The sequence below is a fragment of the Citrus clementina genome, unplaced genomic scaffold (assembly GCF_000493195.1).
Source record: "Citrus clementina cultivar Clemenules unplaced genomic scaffold, Citrus_clementina_v1.0 scaffold_8, whole genome shotgun sequence".
NCBI lineage: Eukaryota > Viridiplantae > Streptophyta > Magnoliopsida > Sapindales > Rutaceae > Citrus > Citrus x clementina.
Genome location: NW_006262022.1, coordinates 24,063,413 through 24,083,951, shown reverse-complemented (window position 1 = coordinate 24,083,951; position 20,539 = coordinate 24,063,413). Strand labels below are relative to the sequence as shown.

At 34.7% G+C, this 20,539-nt stretch overlaps 2 protein-coding genes across 5 annotated transcripts; both read right to left on the bottom strand.

Annotated features, from left to right (window-relative positions):
* Positions 1-7,774: 7,774 nt before the first annotated feature.
* On the bottom strand, positions 7,775-11,311 carry LOC18035462 (phosphatidylinositol:ceramide inositolphosphotransferase). Of its 3 annotated transcripts, XM_006424911.2 has the most exons (11): positions 10,846-11,311; positions 10,651-10,740; positions 10,037-10,123; positions 9,877-9,945; positions 9,618-9,698; positions 9,329-9,400; positions 9,121-9,181; positions 8,919-9,021; positions 8,653-8,748; positions 8,521-8,567; positions 7,775-8,385 (listed from the first exon to the last, which is right to left on the bottom strand). In XM_006424911.2, the coding sequence occupies exons 1-11, from the start codon at positions 10,876-10,878 to the stop codon at positions 8,261-8,263; spliced, it is 864 nt and encodes a 287-aa protein (XP_006424974.1). In that variant the 5' UTR covers positions 10,879-11,311; the 3' UTR covers positions 7,775-8,260. The 3 variants fall into 3 exon arrangements, with proteins under 3 accessions (XP_006424974.1, XP_024034691.1, XP_024034692.1); XM_024178923.1 differs by lacking the exons at positions 8,521-8,567; positions 8,653-8,748; XM_024178924.1 differs by lacking the exons at positions 7,775-8,385; positions 8,919-9,021 and having other exon boundaries at positions 8,536-8,567.
* A 3,663-nt stretch (positions 11,312-14,974) lies between these two features.
* On the bottom strand, positions 14,975-19,777 carry LOC18034069. Of its 2 annotated transcripts, none has more exons than XM_006424909.2 (3): positions 19,476-19,777; positions 15,754-18,297; positions 14,975-15,648 (listed from the first exon to the last, which is right to left on the bottom strand). In XM_006424909.2, exons 2-3 carry the CDS (start codon positions 18,157-18,159, stop codon positions 15,352-15,354), a joined length of 2,703 nt encoding a protein of 900 aa, XP_006424972.1. In that variant the 5' UTR covers positions 18,160-18,297; positions 19,476-19,777; the 3' UTR covers positions 14,975-15,351. The 2 variants fall into 2 exon arrangements, with proteins under 2 accessions (XP_006424972.1, XP_006424973.1); XM_006424910.2 differs by lacking the exon at positions 19,476-19,777 and adding an exon at positions 18,754-19,216.
* Between the last annotated feature and the right edge of the window lie 762 nt (positions 19,778-20,539).

The window sequence follows — 20,539 nt, the reverse complement described above, 5'->3', positions numbered from 1 at the left end:
CCAAAGAAAAGAAATCCAACAATTTTATTATGAATTTGTGGATCTTCATAAAGTTCATATATTGTTTTTTGATTGGTTCGAAATATATTCCTCAAATAACAACATTTCTTACCCTTTCAAAGAGTCAAACCCTATTACTATTAGGAAAAAGACCACTGAGTGGAAACTCTCCGAAAGTAATAGAACAGTCGATTCTGAGCATCCACCCCTCCGGAGTATAACCGTTGACCACGGCGAACCTCCTATAGAAATTAGAGCTTCACCTTACAAAATCCCCAAACCTAATGATACTGATAGTAATTTAAGTAGTATTATTCAACAGAATAATTTCTGTAATACTAACTTAAATACTATAGGAAAACAGTTGACTAGAATAGAAAACCAATTCCATCAGTCAACCATATCTGTTTCTCATAGTCAAAAACCTATTCCTTCAAAATCAGATTCTGATAAAAAGCTTAAGGAACCTATTTTCAAACCCTTCCAGGTTTCGAAAATTAGCCAAAAGCTTGTCCATGAATCAAAATCGGATTTTGCCAAAGCCATTAGAGAACAACTAGATAGGATAGAAGCTGCTTCTTCCTCATCTAGTAAGGTTCAAATAGCTCCTGATACTCCTCAATCTAGCAAGATTGGAGTATTAGAACAAGACCAGGTTTCTATTGCCTCTTCTGACTTAGAAGCCTTTACCGAAGAACCTGTTTCTAAAGCCAATAAAATCCATTGGGAACTTGCTATCCCTACTTCCAAATCTCCACCTGATTTGACTATAGACAACAGGCCTAGTGCATTAAATCAAGCTCGATATAATGCATCCTCTGTCTATGAGTGGAATATAGATGGAATGTCTGAGTATAACATTTTAGGTGTATTGCAGCAAATGACCATGGCAGCCAATGCCTATAAAACCCAATCAGGAACTTCTGACAAAGCCATTGCAGAAATCCTAATTGCCGGTTTTACTGGTCAACTCAAAGGATGGTGGGATCATCTTCTCACTAAATTGCAGCAATTAGACATTTTTAATGCCATCCAAACTGATGAGAATGGTGCTCCCATTCTTGATGAGTTTAATAACCCTATTCAGGATGCAGTTGCTACCCTGATTTTAACCATTTCCCTTCACTTCATAGGTGACCCTTCTCACCTTAGAGACAAAAACGCCGAGTTACTACACAACTTAAGATGTAGGAAACTCAGTGATTTCCAAGAATACAAAACCACTTTCTTTACTAGACTCTTCCTTAGGGATGATGCAAATCATGTAACTTGGAAGGAAAAATTCCTTGCAGGTTTACCTACCCTATTGGGAGAAAAGGTTAGAAACTCCATCAAAGCTCTCTATGACAATCGTATTCCTTATGACGAGCTCACTTATGGTGAACTAGTCAGTTTTGTCAATAAAGAAGGATTAAAGATCTGTCAAGATTTGAAATTACAGAAACGTCTGAAGCAGGAGCTTAGGAGATCTAAGCAAGAATTAGGCGGTTTTTGTAAACAATTCAATTATGACCCCTTTAAAGCCTCTACTTCCAAAGATTGTAATGGTAAGTGTTCTTCAAAACCTTACAAGAAATATTACAAATCTAAAAGCCGTAGGAAACCCTTTCACGAGTTTAGAAAACTTCCTTATAAGAAACCTTCGAGGCCTTATAAGAAACATAGTTTTTCTAAAAAGAAAGAGTTTAAAGCCAAACCTAAAACCCCATTCAACTTCAAAGATGCCACTTGTTTCAAATGTGGTATGAAAGGTCATACTGCAAAGTTTTGCAGAATGAACAAGAGACTCCAAGAGCTTGACCTCAATGAGGACATCCTTTCCAAGATAGCCCCTCTTCTTGTAGAGTCTTCTGACTCTGAGTCTTCCATGTCAGGAGACAGTGATCCTCTTCAGGTCGATGAGTTATTTGACTCAGATACCTCTGCATCTAGCAGTAGCGATTCTGATTCGGATTCCTATTTAAAGAAAATCAATGTTTTGACTAAAGACCAAGAAATTTTTCTTGAACTTGTAAAGCATATTTCAGATCCAAATCTTCAAAAAGAATATCTTGATAAACTTTTGAAAACCATGGATTCTGACAAAGCCGGAACCACAACTGAGATTTCTAAGGTTCCAATTATTAAGAAGAATTCTTATGATCTTACTCAGATTTTGGACAAAAAGAAAACAAAAAAGTCGACACCCACCATCCAAGATCTTCAAAACGAAATCAAGCAGATTAAGCTTGAAATCAGGGATTTAAAAGAAAAACAAAAAAGTGATTCTGATACTATTCAACTCCTTTTACAAAAGCAGTTACAGGATAATTCAGACAATGAATCTAATCCTGATGATAATGGTGATGATATTAAAGTAGAAATTATTGAGTCTGTACCCAATGATTTTCTGTTTGTTTTAAAACAAATCACCACAAGAAAGTATTTGATTAAAGTCACTCTCATCTTTTCTGATGACTTTGCTATGGACGCCATTGCCCTTTTTGATACTGGCGCCGATTTAAATTGCATTAGAGAAGATATTGTCCCCAAAAGATTTCATGAAAAAACAAAAGAAAGACTTTCTGCCGCTAATAATTCGAAATTGAATGTTAGCTCCAAAGTTGAAGCCTCGATTTATAATAATCAAATTGAATTTAAAACTTCTTTTGTCCTTACAAATGATATTCATCATGCTATCATTTTAGGCACTCCTTTTATAAATCTCATAACTCCTTATGCTGTCAACTATGATGGTATATATTTCAAAGCAAAATCTAAGGAACTGGTTTTCCCATTTATTGAAAAACCAAAAACTAGAAATCTAAACATTGTTAAAGCCTGTTCTGTTTATCAGCACAAAATCAATGCCATTCTTAAATCCAAACAAGATGATTTGCTTTGTTTAAAAAAGGATTTAAACTTCCAAAGAATTGAGAGTCAATTACAAAATAATTTTATTCAAAGAAAAATTTCCGATTTTAAAAGCCTCATTGAAAAAGAAATATGTGCCGATTTACCTTCTGCTTTTTGGAACCGAAAACAGCATTTGGTAGATTTGCCTTATGAAAATTCTTTTGATGAAAAACAAATACCCACCAAAGCACGTCCAATCCAAATGAACATGGAGTTGGAACAGCATTGCAAAGATGAGATAAATGATCTTATTAACAAAAAGCTCATTGTAAAATCCAGATCACCTTGGTCTTGCGCCGCTTTTTATGTTAATAAAAATTCTGAAATTGAAAGAGGCGTACCTAGACTTGTGATAAATTACAAACCCTTGAATAAAGCTTTAAAATGGATTAGGTACCCAATACCTAACAAAAAGGATTTGCTCCAAAAACTCTGTTCAGCTTTCATTTTTTCAAAATTTGACATGAAGTCTGGTTTTTGGCAAATTCAAATTCATCCAAAAGACCGTTATAAAACTGCTTTTACTGTTCCATTTGGACAGTACGAATGGACTGTTATGCCCTTTGGTTTAAAGAATGCACCCTCGGAATTTCAAAGAATCATGAATGACATTTATAACCCCTACTCCGAGTTTTGTATAGTTTATATTGATGATGTGTTGATCTTTTCTCAAAGTATTGATCAACACTTCAAACATTTAAAGACTTTTCATCTCGCTACAAAAAAGGCTGGCCTGGCCCTTTCAAGTACAAAGATTTCATTATTTCAAACAAAAGTCAGGTTCCTTGGTCACCACATTTCCAAAGGCACTATTACCCCTATTGAGAGATCACTTTTGTTTGCGGATAAATTCCCAGACAAAATTCTTGACAAAACCCAATTACAAAGATTTCTTGGTAGTTTAAATTATGTTCTTGATTTCTGCCCTAATATCAATAGGATGTCTAAACCTTTGCATGATAGGTTAAAAAAGAATCCTGTTGCTTGGACAGAAGAACATACCAAAGTGGTTAGATTAATAAAGCAATCTGTAAAAAACATTCCTTGTTTATTCCTTGCAAATCCTGCATTACCTAAAATTGTTGAAACCGATGCATCTGACATAGGTTATGGAGGAATTTTGAAACAAAGGGATAATGATAAAGAACAGATAGTTCAATATGTTTCTGCTCATTGGAATGACTGCCAGAAAAACTATTCTACTATCAAAAAAGAAATCCTTTCCATTGTTTTATGCATTACAAAATTTCAAAGTGATTTATTAAATCAAAAATTTTTACTTAGAATTGACTGCAAAGCTGCAAAACATGTTTTAGAAAAAGATGTTCAAAACATTGCATCAAAACAAATTTTTGCACGTTGGCAAGCTATTTTAAGTGTTTTTGATTTTGATATTGAATTTATTAAAGGTGACAAAAATTCTGTTCCTGATTTTCTAACTCGGGAATTTCTTCAAAACAGATAATGCCGCCAAAGAAGAATAAAGGTAAAGCAGTTCTCAAAGACACTGGTTCCCAAGAACCTTCCAAAGAACCCCTTTCAACCCCTTCCAAAGAAAAATTACTTTCTTCAGCCTTGCCCATTAAATCTTGGATTGAAATGGTTGAAGAACATGGAGCCCAATACAAATCTATTTCTTCTGATGACCAAGTAAAGCAATGGATGAGTTCCATTACAAAATCACCTGAGCTCATGCTCGCCCTCCAAAACCTTTCTCAGAGCCAAATTTCTCCCCAAAAAGAAATTGAAATTTCAAAACCCTCTTCCCAAAATGTTGTTGTCTCTGCTGAAAGCTCATCCTCCCAATTTGTGCTTTCTCAGCCAACACCTTCAAAGAAAACCTCCGATTGGTTTGATAAAACCCATTTTCAAAACATTCTTTCTCTAGAAGATGGATTTTACCATTCTGATCCTTTTCAAAGCATTTCAAAGTTTTTTCCTAAAGGCTGGTTTTTCAAACCATGGGATTTGACAAAACCCCAGTCTTATTATCAAAGCATTTTGGAAATAACTGAATCAGTTAAATTCAAACATTTCTTTCTTGACAAAGCCCATCCAGAACCGGCTTATTCAACGGCCACAATCCTCAAAGTATTGAGCCCAAATCAGTGGGGTGACCTACTCCACAATTGTAAAACCTTCCCTCTAAATTTTGAAACCCGTTTACCACATTGTCGGACTTTTTCCTATTGGGATTACCAACAAGCATGGTATAACACCTTCTTTATCCAAAACCCTAAAAAATCCCACTCTTGGTTATTTTTCTTCAACACAAAGATAACCGTTCAAAGCCTTCCAAATTGGTTTCAGCATTGGTGGAATCATTTTGGCCCAATTCCACAAATCTTATCACCAAACGCTACAAATTGCCTAAACCTCTTCAAAGCCCATTATTTACCCTCTGTCTCAGAAAAAAGATTTCCCCCCTTTCTTTGCTTTTGTGCAAATTTCTTTCTTCCTTGGGTTTGTTCGTGGAACCTACGTTTCCACAACCAAGATTCCCAAGTCATCCTTCAAAGAACCTTTAAAGTCAAATGGTGGTCAAAATTTGATGAACAGTCCAAATTGACTGTCAACATGATCAAAGATTGGCTCTCCTCTAAAAACCTCCTACAACCAACCCTGGAAGCCTCTAAAGCCCAACAGACCTTCCTAACCCAAAAATCCAAAGCCCAGTCTCTTTTGGCAAGCGCCAAAACGGAAGATGAGTATTTCAAAGCCATGGAACAGCTCCTCGCCTCTCGATCAAAGTCCTCAGCTGCAGATTCTTCTGAAGATGAAGATGAAGATGTTGATGATGATGAAGAGCCTTTCATTTCTCTCGGAGACGATAATGAAGATGACTGTTTCGGCATTTTTTCTCCGATAAAGCATTGTAAATAATTATTTGATTATTTACTTAAAAAAAAAAAAAAAAAAAAAAAAAAGAATTGTATTTTCGGGTGGTCCCCTGGACACAAGTGAGAGCGCACATGTCTCTTCACCCGTATTGTATTTTTCTACAAAGAGTCTACTATTCAAAGCTACGATCCAATTGTTACTGTGCACTTAAAATCCCGCTACAGTGAACAGTGCAACTTTCCAGAGTTTACTGTGCACTTAAAATCCCGCTACAGTGAACAGTTTAAAGATTTTGTATATAAACCGAGAGGAAGACTTAGACTCCTCAGGTTTTTCATTTCTCTCTAAAAAGCTTCTCTCTCTTCTTCTCTTCCTTCTCTCTAAAACCTCTCTCTCTCTCTCCGAAGGGTTCCAAAGAAGTTTTCTGCTTACACAATAGTTCTATCACAAGAGCTTTGTGTGATCAGACTAGTTCTTTACCTTCAATCTTCCCGTCTTTCAATCTTCCCTTCTGGAAAGATTTGAAAATTTGTAAAGCCAACCAAAGCAAGATGTATGTTTAAATTCAGTTCTTTAAATTTTAAAGTTCAATGTAATTTAAATTTCCGCAATTTAATTTTCGCAATTTACTTTAAAGCATTTACTTTTCTGCAATTTAATGCACATTTAAATTCCAGTAATTTATTTTTAAAAGCACTTTTCTTTTCCAAGCATGCTTGCAGACTGATCTGTATCAGATCTGCCATATAAATTCTACATTCCTCTGAGGCAAAGAGACCGGATCTCGATCCTCAGTTGTAAATCTTCTCTTCTTCCTCCATTCCTTCAGAGCACCATTTCCGGGAACCGGATCTGGTACTGTGTATGTACCCAAGCCCTTAAAAGAACTTAATCTAAATCTGATAATAGCCCAATAAAAAGAATCAACCACGTTTAAAGCAACTTAACTTTATTTGGTAAACTAAAACTGATTTGGTATATCGGCTGGAAACCCGAACGTGCGGGCTATTGATCTGTTCTAAGTCAGATCTGGGTCCAAAGGCTTCACTCTGTGTAGCATCGATCTGGTTTAACAACGCCACGTATCAATTAGTTATTAAAATTGACTAACCGCGTTCAAATTTGTTTGAACATTGTATGATCCAAAGAATTGCATAATCAAAGCTGGTAATTTATTATTTTAAAAAATTTGGAAAAGCCGATCCGTTAATTGGTTTATTTAAAGTTTTAATATTGAGATCTAACGAAAGCACATCCATCCTTCGATCCTATTTCCTTCTATATATCAATATTATAAAATATACATGTCTATCAATTTTTACACATTTACACTATTGAAGCTCTAAATGTATGTAAAATTTTATAAATAAAACATTGTGTTTATATTCACCCTTTTAAAGAATAAAAAAAAGAAAATCATCTCTAATATTTGAGTTTTAATTATAAGAATATGTAAATTATTTTAAAATAGAAAATATAATCGGGTCATTGATCGGGTAAATGGGTCAAGAATTTTAACCCAAACCCGACACGGAAAAAAATCGTGTTGACCCGGACCCGACCCATTTAATAATCGTGTTAAATTTGACGACCCATACCCATTTATTTATGTCGTGTTCGTGTCGGGTAATCGGGTCGTGTCAAATTTTGCCAGCTCTACACATTAGTACTAAAGCAAGCTAATGGCGCAAAAAGGGTAGGTTACAGAAACAGCCCTTCAATGGTGGGGAGGTAAATTAAGAGCAAAAATTTCATTCATTTTACACGTATTCAAAATCAAATTACCTCCTAAAGTCGCTTGAAGCTTGAATCTTCGTTTAACCGATTCCAAAATTTTTGAACCATCTTAAACAATTGAAAGCCAATACCAAGGGTCTTAATGAAGCTGTCTCGAAACTTAAAAATAGAAAAGAAAAGAAAAGGCTTGTGATGTAACTAATGATGGCTCCAATTTCATAACATTAACTCCCTTGAAAAGAAATTATACAGAGTGCACTCAATAGAGTCGAAACTAGAAAGTGGTGACCATTGGTGGGACACTAGACAAGAAGTATTATTAAATTGCATCATTGGTTCTTGCCAGTCGAAAAAAATGAATCACATGGCATCTTATCTTGTCACTGTAACCTCAAATAATTCACAAAGTTCTTTATCTTTTACTGAAAAGCAGACATGTCGATCAAAATTGGCATTCCACAAAACAAAGATGATGTCACCTATTTTTCTATCATCCGAAGACAGATGAAAAGTTGAACTAAAATATTTCATTCTATTTCCACCGACAATACAAACGATGTTTATCAGACTTATTATTGATATTTTGGCACAGGTCCTGCCCTCCAACAACAGCAGAGCTATCTTCAGCTCGTGCTTGCATCTAACTTCTACTCATCGCTGACTATGTGTATTCACTTGTGTTCTAGATCTATATAGACAGCAATTAACAGTTGAACTGAGAAAGGCGACCAGAAGATAAAACATCGAATGGTGATTGCATGTATTCACTGATACTGCATACTCAATCTCAAATGTGGCCAGAAGTTCCGTTATTTGATCTGTGGAGCTCATCTTTGTTCCTTCCATCTTTGTCTCTGGAGCTCACTGGTAGGAATTGCAGAGATGCGGATGCATTGGATCGGTCGGGCAGCTCTGAAATTGAAAATAAGCAGCTTTCAATACATCTCAAGTAACTTCAAATTCAAAACAGCGAGAGATTTCACATAAAACGATACACGAGTAAACAACGTTAAAAGTACTGAAAAGAAATTAATTGTGAACAATAACCTGGCAACTTCTTGTTAATAAAAAAAACTACCAAATTTACAGTATACCTGCAAAAGCTCAAAAAAAGACAATCATTAAGATATATTTCTTTTTCTCATTTTTAATTGACTGGTAAGTAGATCCTGCATTTACCATGCAACAACAACATCAACTGTGTAATGCTTGCGAGATGCTATAATCAGAAGGCTCTCAATAATGGCAAGCAGCCAAGCAGATTGCTTGATAAATCTGTAAGCATATACCACAGATTAACCTAAAAACCCGTAAATAACACCTTACGCAGAGTCATAATCCAGAAACTGATGTCGGGAAATGATAATGCTCTACCAGGCAATGCCACTTCAAAATTTGTAACCAATAGACAAGGTCTATGATATCGAGTTGTGGTGAGAAATTACCTTATTGTGCCATATTTGTGATATGTCAGCACAAATAATAAGGTGAAAATCATGTGTGATGAAAATATCAAATCGCCACAACCATAAATCATCCCACGAGGAACTGCACATTGATATAAATTAAACAAGCATCGTTCCGTTGATTATATAATCAATAAAGCAAAATGTAAATGTTTAAGAAGTTAAATGTAATAGAACTAACAATTGATTAAGAGCACTTCAACTACACTCTCTGGACGGGGCAGCCTGGCAAGTTTTGATCCCTGAAAGAGACATTTGTACCTGATTGTAAAACATTGCTTTAACAAGAAGTTAACTGAATCCAACAATTGAACAATAAACTTGACAACACCAGGAGTCTGAAGTACATCATATTGACACAAATCATGCAAGGTCTTCCAAAATCTTACCTCACGGCAATGATAATTTGGACCAGGAAGCTGAGTTGAATAGAATGTGACTATCCGAAGCATTTGGCAAACCTGAAAATACAAAATATGCCTAAAGAAATTGTCAGAGAAAAGTATTCCGAGTGAAGGGAAGGATTTTACTACGAAGTGTGAGGACTTGTATCTAGATTCTAGACCCATCTCCAGTAAGCATGTTATCACCATATTAAGTTAATTGGAGGCATAGTATGAAAGAGCTCATGTCATTACCAGTAAGAAAATAATGCTGATGACTGTAACCAGTACTTACAACTAAACAAGCAAGAACCCTGCACCATAGAAGAACCGTATGGAAACTTTTGCTCTGGAAAATGAATGGATGAAAAGTCCACTGCACAAATAACACCATTTTGAATCAATGTACAACCAAATTCTCTATATAAGCATACCTACCATCAATCACCAACACTAATTTGTGACCATTGCAGATATTAATCAAACAGAAATAACTGAAATTTTGCTAAAAACACTCTAATCAATATCAACTAGAAGCTGGAAAGCAAACCTACCAGCACAAAGGAAAAAAAGAGAAAGGAGAATAAAGTCTCACTGATGTAAGCTTTATCTTCACCGAGTTCCTAAAATCAAATAAAAGGAAATGGAAATAAACAGTACATAATTTCACACAAAGACCACAGAATCATAATGCAAACCAGAAGTAAAACTAACAGGAATCAACGCATATCCCGAATCCTGAAGTAATGGTCCTGGCTGATGTAAGTAATGCACTGCATGAGCCGCCAATCCATGTATGTACTGACACAAAAATATTCAATGAATCAAAATCAAAATCTCATTTCAGCTTACTTCAGATTATTAATTATTGCAAATGCCGCCACTTCACTTTATCTCTCTCTCCTTTTTTTTTTAAATAACCAGCACTTTAATTTTGCAATCCCTACACATACCCAACACTTGAGAGACAACACTTGAGAGAGTATATATCAATGATGTAATTTTTAATTTTGAAAATTAAAGAAGTGATTGAACTGATTTTTTCTTATTAATTGATAGCTTGAATGCATTTTGTTACATGTTATATAATTATGAATACATATCCTTTTTTATAATTTAATTACACAAAAACACTTTTAGTTTTACACAACCAAACAATTTAATGGTTTAAAAGTACTTTTTTAATTGACAACCAAACACTCAATAACTTTTTATCCAAAAACTCTATTGTTATAAGCTCTACTCCTATAAGCTCTACTGCTGTATGCTCTATTTAATAAGTTGTACTGAGCCTAACATTAATAGATGCTAATTATTAAAAAAAAAACCTGAAAAATAATTCCACCAAGTATGATCTTCCAATTTTCTGCGAGTAGCGAAATTTCTATTGTTGTTTCGGAGCAAATCTTCCTCCATAGCTACACATTGCATTGATCAATCAATCAATCAAATAAACCAAAAATTAAAAAAAAAAGGAAAAAAGAAATCAACGGCCGTTATTGAAAGTAGAGACAGAAAGAAACCTTAGGAGCTTCACGATCAACGTAAACCGGCATTGCAGAATCCGAGAATAAGGCTCGGCTTCGACATCAATTAATCAAGAACAAAATATAAAAAATGATGATGATGATTTGTTCGCATTTATATTATTTTATCTCCACATAAACCGCTCTAAGTTCGAATTTAAATTATTTAATTTCGATTTTTTCTACCAAACAAAAAAGAGTGAAACAGTATTTCCAATGCAGGATTAAAAAATGACAGCATATGTGATCGTGGGATGATGATACGGCTTCTTTGAAGAGAAACAAAAATGTCGAATTTGTGTTTGCTGAGGAAGCAGTTGAGAAAGAAAGTTTCGAATCGAATGATTCAATAAACTATTTGCATTTAAATTTTAAAAAAAAAAATCAATAAAATGAAGTTTAAACGGGATTAGCATTTCTAATTAGGTTCAGAGGAGGAGGGATTGTGTAAATCGACAGTCGAAACGTTTCTGTATGGATGAGTTACCTACCGTTGGATAATTGTCGGGGTTGCTTTGGAAAATTTACAAAATTAACCCAAAAGCTTTTCAATGTTTTGAAATTAACCCCTTTAACTTGGAAATTGCAATGGCTGATGGCGTGTGGGCCTCCAGTGGGTTCGGAGATCGAGCCCACGGCTTCTTTAAAGCTAAATTGGGCTAAAACAAGAACCCGGTTGCAACTTCGCAAAACTTGTTAAATTATTTCTGATTATTGGCATCAATCCAAAATTCTCTTTTAATCCCTTTTGTGCATGTTCAATTTTAGCCCTTAATAAAATTATATTAACAGACACAAATATATCTAATTACACCCACGTATATGATACGTACATGCTAATAAGTTTTCGTTTGCTAGAAATTCATTCTTCTTATTTTCTTAATTGTGGAGAAAATAGAAACAAGAAGAAATTGTTTTAACAAAGAAGTGAAATCGAGTAAGAAGAACATACTTCATGCAATTAAGAGTTGAAAAATCATATAAGAAATAAAGAAATTGTCGCTATGGAATCTGAACAATACCAAGAAAACTGAAAGAGTGGGAGTCCTATGAGTAGTAGTCTTTAAATAAGGTTATTTTTATAATTATAGGAGGTGTCAAAAGAAATTTATATTATTTAAATATTCTAATGGAATAAATAAAGAAAATGGGTTTTAAAAAACTTTTAGAGGAGTGTTAATAATCCAACTCATAAAAAAATTAGATATTTAAAAGGTCATAATTCGAAAAATTATGGTGTAGTACGAGTTGGGAGACTCTCCATAACAAAGGGCTAGTATACTTTTATTATTATTATTCTACTCTCTAAATTGATCATTGTAAGGCCTGATCTGCTTTTTATAGCCTAAAAGTCATAGAAGAAATTGCTTATTCTTGGACTTTCTTTTAAGCTAAGGTTTTATAATTTAGAGAATCATTATATATAATAAAGATATTTTTTAATATAATGTTTACTTCTTATTTAGATAAAATTACAAAAGTTCATTATTCTATTTAGACGTAAATATCTAAGTATTATACATAAGTTCCAAAAAATAAATAAATAAGTTTAAAAAATCTGAAATTAATAAAATTTTAGATTTTAGACATTTAACAAATAAACTCTTTTAAATAGTATAGCTTTCAGAGAATTTCCTTTAGTGTGTGTGTGTGTGTGCTTAAGAGAGAAAAAAAATGAAAATTAGGTTTAAAGAAGTGATTGTGTAGATCGATTATTGAAAAACTCGTATAAGCATGGGCGGACCCAATGAAGCCCCCCCTGGGCCGTTAAATTTTCTTTTAAATGTACCCCAAGCCCCTTCTGAAAAAATTAGATAAATTAATTTGGACACATTTTTTATATATCAAAAAACTTGTAGTTCAATGGTAAGAGTGCTATTTAATGGTTTTAAAACCTTGGTTCAAATCCCATTAGCCACATTATTTTATTTTTTTAAATATTTTGTAGAAACTACTTCGAAACAATGATATTTTCACGCATTTAAAAAAATAATTTATTACTATTATTATTTAGAATTTAAAAAAAAGTAATAAAATTTGAATTTATAAGACTTAAAATGTATTCAAGTGAACATTAAAAAAAATCTAAGTTAAATAATTTTTTTTAAACTAAGTCCCCCCTCATTTTAGTTTCTGAGTCCGCCACTGCGTATAAGGATGAGATATTAATTCAGTGGACTGACATATAAACCCTCTATATTTTGTGATAAGCCTGAGAGTTAAATCGACTTTTCCAATGGTCCATTCTAAAATTACGGTGACGACTACCCACATTACTGTTCTTGTACCTAACAAAACTTGCCAAAGTTTTTAATTATTAAATAAAAATTAATAGTGTCTAATAAATTTAAATTTAAACAGTAATTTTTATAAAATAATAAAAATTAATAGTGTCTATGCACTTCCCTATCAACACTAATCAACACCGTTGCATGTCACTTCTTCGTGAATATCCTACGTCAACTTTATTTATGAGGTTTAATGCAGTCATGTCACATGTGCATGTGTACCCATTAAAATATTTACCCTCACATTATTAATCGACCATATCAACTTTATTCATTTCGTGTATGTAGGTCTAGTTTCCGATATGGATGCTGTCTCGTGGCACTGTTCGTTAATCAAACACATTAACTTTATTCGCAAGGTACATGTGCTCAAGGGCGAAGCTATTCATAGACAAGGATGGGCTATACAGCCAGCCAAATTTTGATCAATTTTTTTTTTAAAAGAGTTTTTCCTTTTTTTTTTAACGTATAATTATAATGTTATAATTTTATAAAATTATCATGTGGTATTTATGAAGGGTGGGACTATTCGAATATATTAATTTCATCTTTTACACCATTTTTTTTTGTTAAGAATTTTATTATTAAAATAATTTTTGAAAAAATTATTTAATTAACCATTTGTTCTTTTTTTCACTCTCAATTTTTTTGTATATTTTATTTTAACCGCAAATAATATTCTTTATTGTAGACTACCATAAACCAATTAGAGAGGCAAAACTCATAATTCAAAGATAAACATCAACAAATTTTTACTAGCTACAAAAGTTAATGAATATTAATAAATTAATATTTAACAAAAACAAAAGCTAGTGTATGTCAAAAGAAAAAAATTCTTATATATAGAAAGGAAGAATTACTAAAAATTAAGGGAAAAAATTATCCTAAAAGAAAGTGAAATTAAGAGTTTAGTTTACAAAATGTGAGAATAGAGACAAATTATGCAATCGTGAGTATAAAGAGAAAGAGATTAGTAAATGGTTTTTGAGATTTTTAAATTGTGAATTTTTAATAATAAAATTATTTTTAAAAGTTTATCACTTAATTTGTTTTAAAAACTAGACACTCTCGTTTTTCCCAACTTTCTCTTCCTTACTCTATATTGTTTTAGAAATCTTTTTCTATCTCAAATAAACTTGTGACTCAATTACCTTTTAATTTTGAAAGTTATGATCTATTTGTGATTCTCTAAGGGTATTGTTCCCTACAGCTTGAATATCATCAGATAATCAAAATTATTAAGATTTAATAAAGTAGAACCATCTAATGGTATGGAGTTGTGGGGTATGGTACCTATAGAGTACTGTAGTCACAACTTTGAATTGATAATTTTTCTTGTTTAATTAACTTAGTTCACAGGGTATTTTTCAAGTTCAAAAAGGGTTAATTAAATATTGTGGTTTGATTTAATACTTTACTTTTAGATTTCTTTTTTTGTCACTTCAAAAATATTAATCTAGCCTAGCCTGAAAAAGATTTCCAACTTCTATCTCTACTTATGCTCTTAAGTCATAAAAAACATTATCATGCATTACTCTCTGGTTAATTGGAAACATCAACTTCGCTCACGAAGTGATCTATAATCATGTCACGTTATAGGTGCACCCAAAAGTAATGGCACTGCCACATGGGTATTGTTATGTAAATCCACTGCCTCGAACCTCATTCACGATGCGCTATATCATCCGGTCGTGTCCAGAAAAGTGCACCCATAAGATAATGACATTGGCCGCAGCACTTGGTTAATCCACGCATCAACTTCATTCGCAAGTTACCATATATTATCATACTACGTGTGTAGGTTGTGGATCTGACAGATACCTTTACCAGATAACACTTTTTGTTTTATTTTATTGTTGGGAATATTTCATCCATAAATTCAAGCTCCATTTAAGTTCACGGTATCACTAAAATCAAAATACCACTTACTAATACATTATGCACACTTGCATTCGTGACTAAGTTTATTTCAGCACAAAGTTCGTATTGCTCCTACTGGCAAAACTAAGTACAAAATATGAGCATCTCAAACATTCTTGGATCCATTCCCAATAATATAACGGGCTTGTGGATCTGACAGAAAATTTCCCTTCAACTTCACGGATGACTCTGCCATCTAAAAGCAGATTCCATGCACTGCCTGCTCAGCAAACTGGAGACTGAATGTATGTATCTGTACCTGGACTTTAATTAAATGAACACTTTGCATGTAAAACTAGACTCGTCCAACCGGAGAAAGTGGAGGATATGAAACATATCTTGCAGGAACTTCTCCTTCAGTTTGATCTGGAGCTCTTTTTCCATCATTTGGTACTAATACAGTCTCCGTAGATGCTTTTTCTTCGAAGAGGTTACTAGACTCGGAAAATTCACATGCTTTTCTACTATCTAAAACAGCTATACAAATGGAAAATGCTTGTAAAAGGGAAAGCGATGGATTGAATTCGACAGCATATATACCATCCTTAAATGGGGCTAAGCTGAAAAGAGGCCCGTTATCTTCTAATCCTCCCTGATGATATGCATTTAAAGAAAAAGGCTATGTCAATCAACAGTTACCTTTATAATTCGCGAACAATTAGTTTGGTCCACGATTTAAAAGAACTAAATAAAATACCTGATAGAATAGTGCAAAGTGGTTTGGTGTGGAACAAGCGTTGGATGAGCCTGCCTTCCCAATGAGTTGATTCCAGTTGGCAAGAATCCTAAGTTTGCAACCCAAATCCCAACCTCCACAGTCACATGAACCGCCTGATCTCCAACGTTGGATCAGTGATGAAGGCTCTCCTTTATGTGGTACAGCATGAACGCCACTTGGTAGTATAACTGTAGCACCAATGTCTTGACTAATTATGGAAGGGCAATTCTGTATTTTTGTTCCACAATTAGAATCAGATGTCACCTCCGGCAAGTTATCTTTCAACCCTTCTTCTGGATGATCTTCCTGCATATCACTACTCCTACTGATTCTCATGGGGATCTTGACAATAATAGCTGCAAGCTCATTGTTTGGCTGCAAATCTGATGTTTGCCAATCTGCCGATCTAAGTTCCACAGAGGATAGAACAAACTCTCTCATGCTAAAGTGATTCACATGGTTCTCTTTTATCAAATTAGAAGAACAAGAACCACGAGCTTTCATTTGGGCAACAACAGTGGGGATGTAGTCGTGAATTTGGCCTTTGCCTCTGTGATTTAGCCACCGCCCATTCTTCTTTTTCACTTCCTGAATGGTGAAGAATGTATAAAGACAACTGTAGTCCTCCTTCCTAGAAGTACTAATCTTCTTCAATGTAGCTGCAAGAATGTCACTTTCATTGTCAACAGCAAATGTGAACAAAGGCTGGCCGTTCTTGACAGCAACACGCAAAAGAGCTTGGGCTGCTTCTGATCCATGTTTCTTCTCCTGAAGTGAATCATTGACATTGATTGTCGTGCAACTGGTCAAATTTAATTTCACTTTCCCTGATTGTGCTGCTACATTCAAAGAACATGGTCCGCCATCAGATGAATTGGAGGTCTTATCTTTTGATATTGAGTCTTTTGGCAAAGGATCTGAATTACTACGACCATTTGTTGGTCTCGACTTCAGTATTTGATCCAGCAACCTTCTTAAAGGGCTTGACCTGGCTTGGCTTGAGGCATTTCCTTTATCACTACTTGAAGTATCAAGGCCGGAAGAAGCCACGGCATTTTCTGAACCAGATTGACAAGAAACATATGCTGTGTTCAACTGTGGCAAAGCAGAAGCTCCCTTGGAACCAGAACTTTTGCCCATCTTACACATACTAAAGCTCAATCGGCGGAAAGGAGATGTGCTTCTCACTTTTTCGGTTTCTTCTTTACCCACATTCAGATCCAACCCCATGAGAGGCTCATTGGCAGTGAACTTGTTGATTGTTGTGGTTGATTTTTTGTCTTCCAGATTTCCGCCTCCAGTTGGACAACTACCTATTTTTGCAGAACGTGGAACTGACTGAGATCTTTTTGATGAGCTGTCAATCTTTGCATCTATTAAGCAGGTTTGCTTCATCTGCAGGAGCTTATTATTATCAACTTCACAAGGCTCTGTGTCCTTAGATTTCTCTGAGAAGCTCCTTCGCCTAGTTTCTGCTTGTCGCTGGCCTGATGTCATTGTTAAATCAGGAAGATTGGGTGTTCTGGAAACATTGCTTTGGGGAATATCTGACGGCAAGTGAAGAACAACAGTTTCTTGTTTTCCAGGAACAAATTGGTCAGCAACAACTGGGTTTTCTTCTTGCCACTTTTCTGCTCTCTTCGCACATTGACCATCTTGAGTCTTCAATTTCACCTTTGTAGTGGATCCAACCTCATATTTCACCCGATTTGGCAGAGCTCCAAAAGGCTTTTCCGTTCTGATGAACTTACCATCATTATTGAAGGTGTTACTCTGGCCATCTCTGAGATCTTGAAACTTTTGCACATTTTGTCCCACGGATTTGATAGATTGAGGGAAAGCATCTACGGGAGACGATGTCAGATGAAATTGCAGCGAAGGACGACGAATCCTTTGATGAGAAGGAGAGGAAATGTATCCTCTGCCAGACTGAGAAGCCGATGCATCTTCAGAGAAAGACGAGGATAAATTGCTACTGGAAAGTGAAGACCTGCCACCACAGTATGGCATGTGTTTGTGGCTACACTGCCATTTTTCTAGACGCCCCCAGTCAAGAACACCAACATTCAAAACTTTCTCCTGCAGGGTTTTCCCCTTCTCCAGATAATTTGGTACCTTTGACATGTACTTCACAAGCTCATCTTCCTTCTTTCCCTTTCTACCAATTCGTTGCTTTTGGTGATTTGCTGAATTCTTAGGTGATACATCATTTGTATTTCTTGTAATTTCATGATGGAGATCAGAACATGACAAATTAGGCTTTTCTTGCTTGAACCCGTCCTGGAGATCTACCGTCTGACCTGCCAGGGGAAATGCAGTCTTTGCAGAAGTTCCATATGATTTTTCATCCTTCGAATGCCTTTTGAGCTCCGGATGGTATTCCATAGACTAGATAGGCTCTGAGTCCAGCTGTGGCTTAGATAGTACGCAAATTGATATTACAGCAATTTACACATCCTGTTTTTCTGCAAAAGCTTGCACTGCAGCAGCTTGGGTGTTTCTTGTCCAGCAATGTAATCCACACTGCACGTACAAGAAAAGGAAAAAAAAATGAAAAACAACAACATAAAAAAATTGAATGTATTGTCAACTAATTACATAGAAAAATGCCAACAAAACCAGATGTTATGTTAACATACAGAGACCAGATATAAGTTAATGCCCTAAACAAGCAGTAATTCTCTTGATGAATGGACAGGTGTCCCACTAGATTGATTTTTGGAGAATAAGATCAGCCAATTCTCCTAACTACCAGAATATCTGGTGGTACAAATTGCACATCTGTAAGATATTCAGAGCAGCTAACGATCGATTCTTCTCTTCTCCGGTTCAATTCAATTTACAAATCCCAGCAATCTGTATCTCTTAGTCAAGACTATGTTGAGAATCTAAAAATAGTTATGGTCCCTCAACACTCCATATACAGACTAGGAAATTAATCATGCAAATCAAATGGCCGTAAATCTTTCATCAGCTTACCTTTTGTCTTCTTCAATTTCGTAACCTGACAAAGCTACAAACCGTAATTGACAAAGCTTTAACACTCTCAAAAACAACTGAGGACTCCACATCAACTAAAATTTATTTCAACTCTGAGCGGCATAAAATTGAAACTGGAAGCAAGAAGAAGAATATTGAAGCGTAACTTGACAAGAAGGAACCCAGAAATTGAAAATTTTTGAGTGGTCCATGTTAGCAGCACAGCAATAACATTGAAAATCTTGAGATAAGATAATCTGACCAGTCTTAATCGAAGCCAAAGGACAAACAACGCCAGCTATCAGAGGACCAGAGCGCACTTATTTTCAAAATTCAAAACTCTGAGACTTCGCTTGGTTTGCATTTTAACAGAAAAACAAAAGATGGAGAAAAAATAGATAAAGAAAATAGCTCCATACAGTAAGCAGTTTCCCTTTTTGTTCATCACAAACACATGAACATATAAACCGCAAACCAAAAGAGCAAAAAAAAAAAAAAAACACTTTTTTCTTTTCACATAACCAAACAGTGTCTTGTTATCTTGAATTAAGCAAGCTGATAACATCAAAGCAGTCGATCAAAATACCTCGGAAACTAATAATAGCAAAACAAGCATTACGTGAATGAAAGTTTCAAACAGTAAAATTCTCAGCAAGCAAATTTGTCTCGGAAAATTCTCACCAAAAATTCAACGTCAATAAGAAGAAAAGAAAAACACATACGGGAAGCACGTATAGGAAATTCAGAGCGAAGGAATGCCGTTGACAGTATCTCCGCCGTCACTCAGCCGGGGGAACACGTGTCGGTGCAGCATTGATCTGTGAAACTAAGAAATAACAGACAGATATCAGGAATAACGCGAAGCGTTTCTTTCAGTTGGCAGAAGAGAGAAACAACGGCCTCGTAAATGTAACGCCTTCTTTGCCTTTGCCTTTCTGATTTTCTTTTCCTTGTGGGAACTACGAAAGCCAAACAGCAGGTTTTATATTTATTCTTTTACTTTTCAGAGAGAGAGAGAGAGAGAGTGTTTGCTGGCAGCAACTCGCTTGTTTTGTTTTGTTCTGTTCTGTTTCGTCTTCTGGTTTTACAGTGTCTACTGAGTCAAACTCAGAGCAGTGGCGTGGTGTTGATGTTGAGAGAGAGTGCGAGAGGGGGAGTGAACTGATCGTTGTCATCCGACGGCTGATATAAAATCATAATAATCAGGTAGTCAAATCATGAAGAAGCGGTATGTTCCTGGGCCCCGCTTTTAATTACCTTATTTTACTGTAATCTTTTTTTTCGTCAATAATACAAAGATCCCTAAATTAATATATTATCATGGGTTAGGATAGACTTACAATTATTTTCACAACCCCCTGCTTCTGTTTTATGTTCATGGGGCCTAACAAAAAATAAATTTTTGGTGTGAGAGGATTGAGAAAAAAAAAAAAAAATTATATATAGTGAAATTTCTGAGTTTTTTTTTAAAGCTTTCTTTGGTTTGTACTTTTCACTTAAACTCTTAGATGAATTTTTTTTTTTTTGCGAAGAATATCCATTCTATTGATACTGTAATTTTTTTTTGAAGTAGCTAGAAAATTTTATAGTTATTTAAAGTAATTGTTGCACGCGTATAATTGTAAATAAGAACAATTGCACTAACACCTATCATAATAATAAACCCATGAAGAGTTATTAGAATATTTGTATATATGATTATTTCCATAAAAATTGTGTTTTTGAGCCTTTATAAACACCTCTCTCTTAAATGTGAGTAAATTTTATAAAATTTAAGTGTAAATAT

Bases quoted from the DNA above. Each gene is read 5' to 3' on its own strand.
- LOC18035462 (XM_006424911.2), bottom strand. From the start codon at position 10,878: ATGCCGGTTTACGTTGATCGTGAAGCTCCTAAG. The intron at 10,124-10,650 runs GTTTTTTTTTTA...TTTTTGTGTCAG, and splicing joins TTGGTGGAATTATTTTTCAG to TACATACATGGATTGGCGGC. The intron at 9,022-9,120 runs GTTAGTTCTATT...ATCAATGTGCAG, and splicing joins TGAAGTGCTCTTAATCAATT to TTCCTCGTGGGATGATTTAT.
- LOC18034069 (XM_006424909.2), bottom strand. From the start codon at position 18,159: ATGGAATACCATCCGGAGCTCAAAAGGCATTCGAAGGATGAAAAATCA. The intron at 15,649-15,753 runs GTATTTTATTTA...GCATATCATCAG, and splicing joins ACTTTGCACTATTCTATCAG to GGAGGATTAGAAGATAACGG.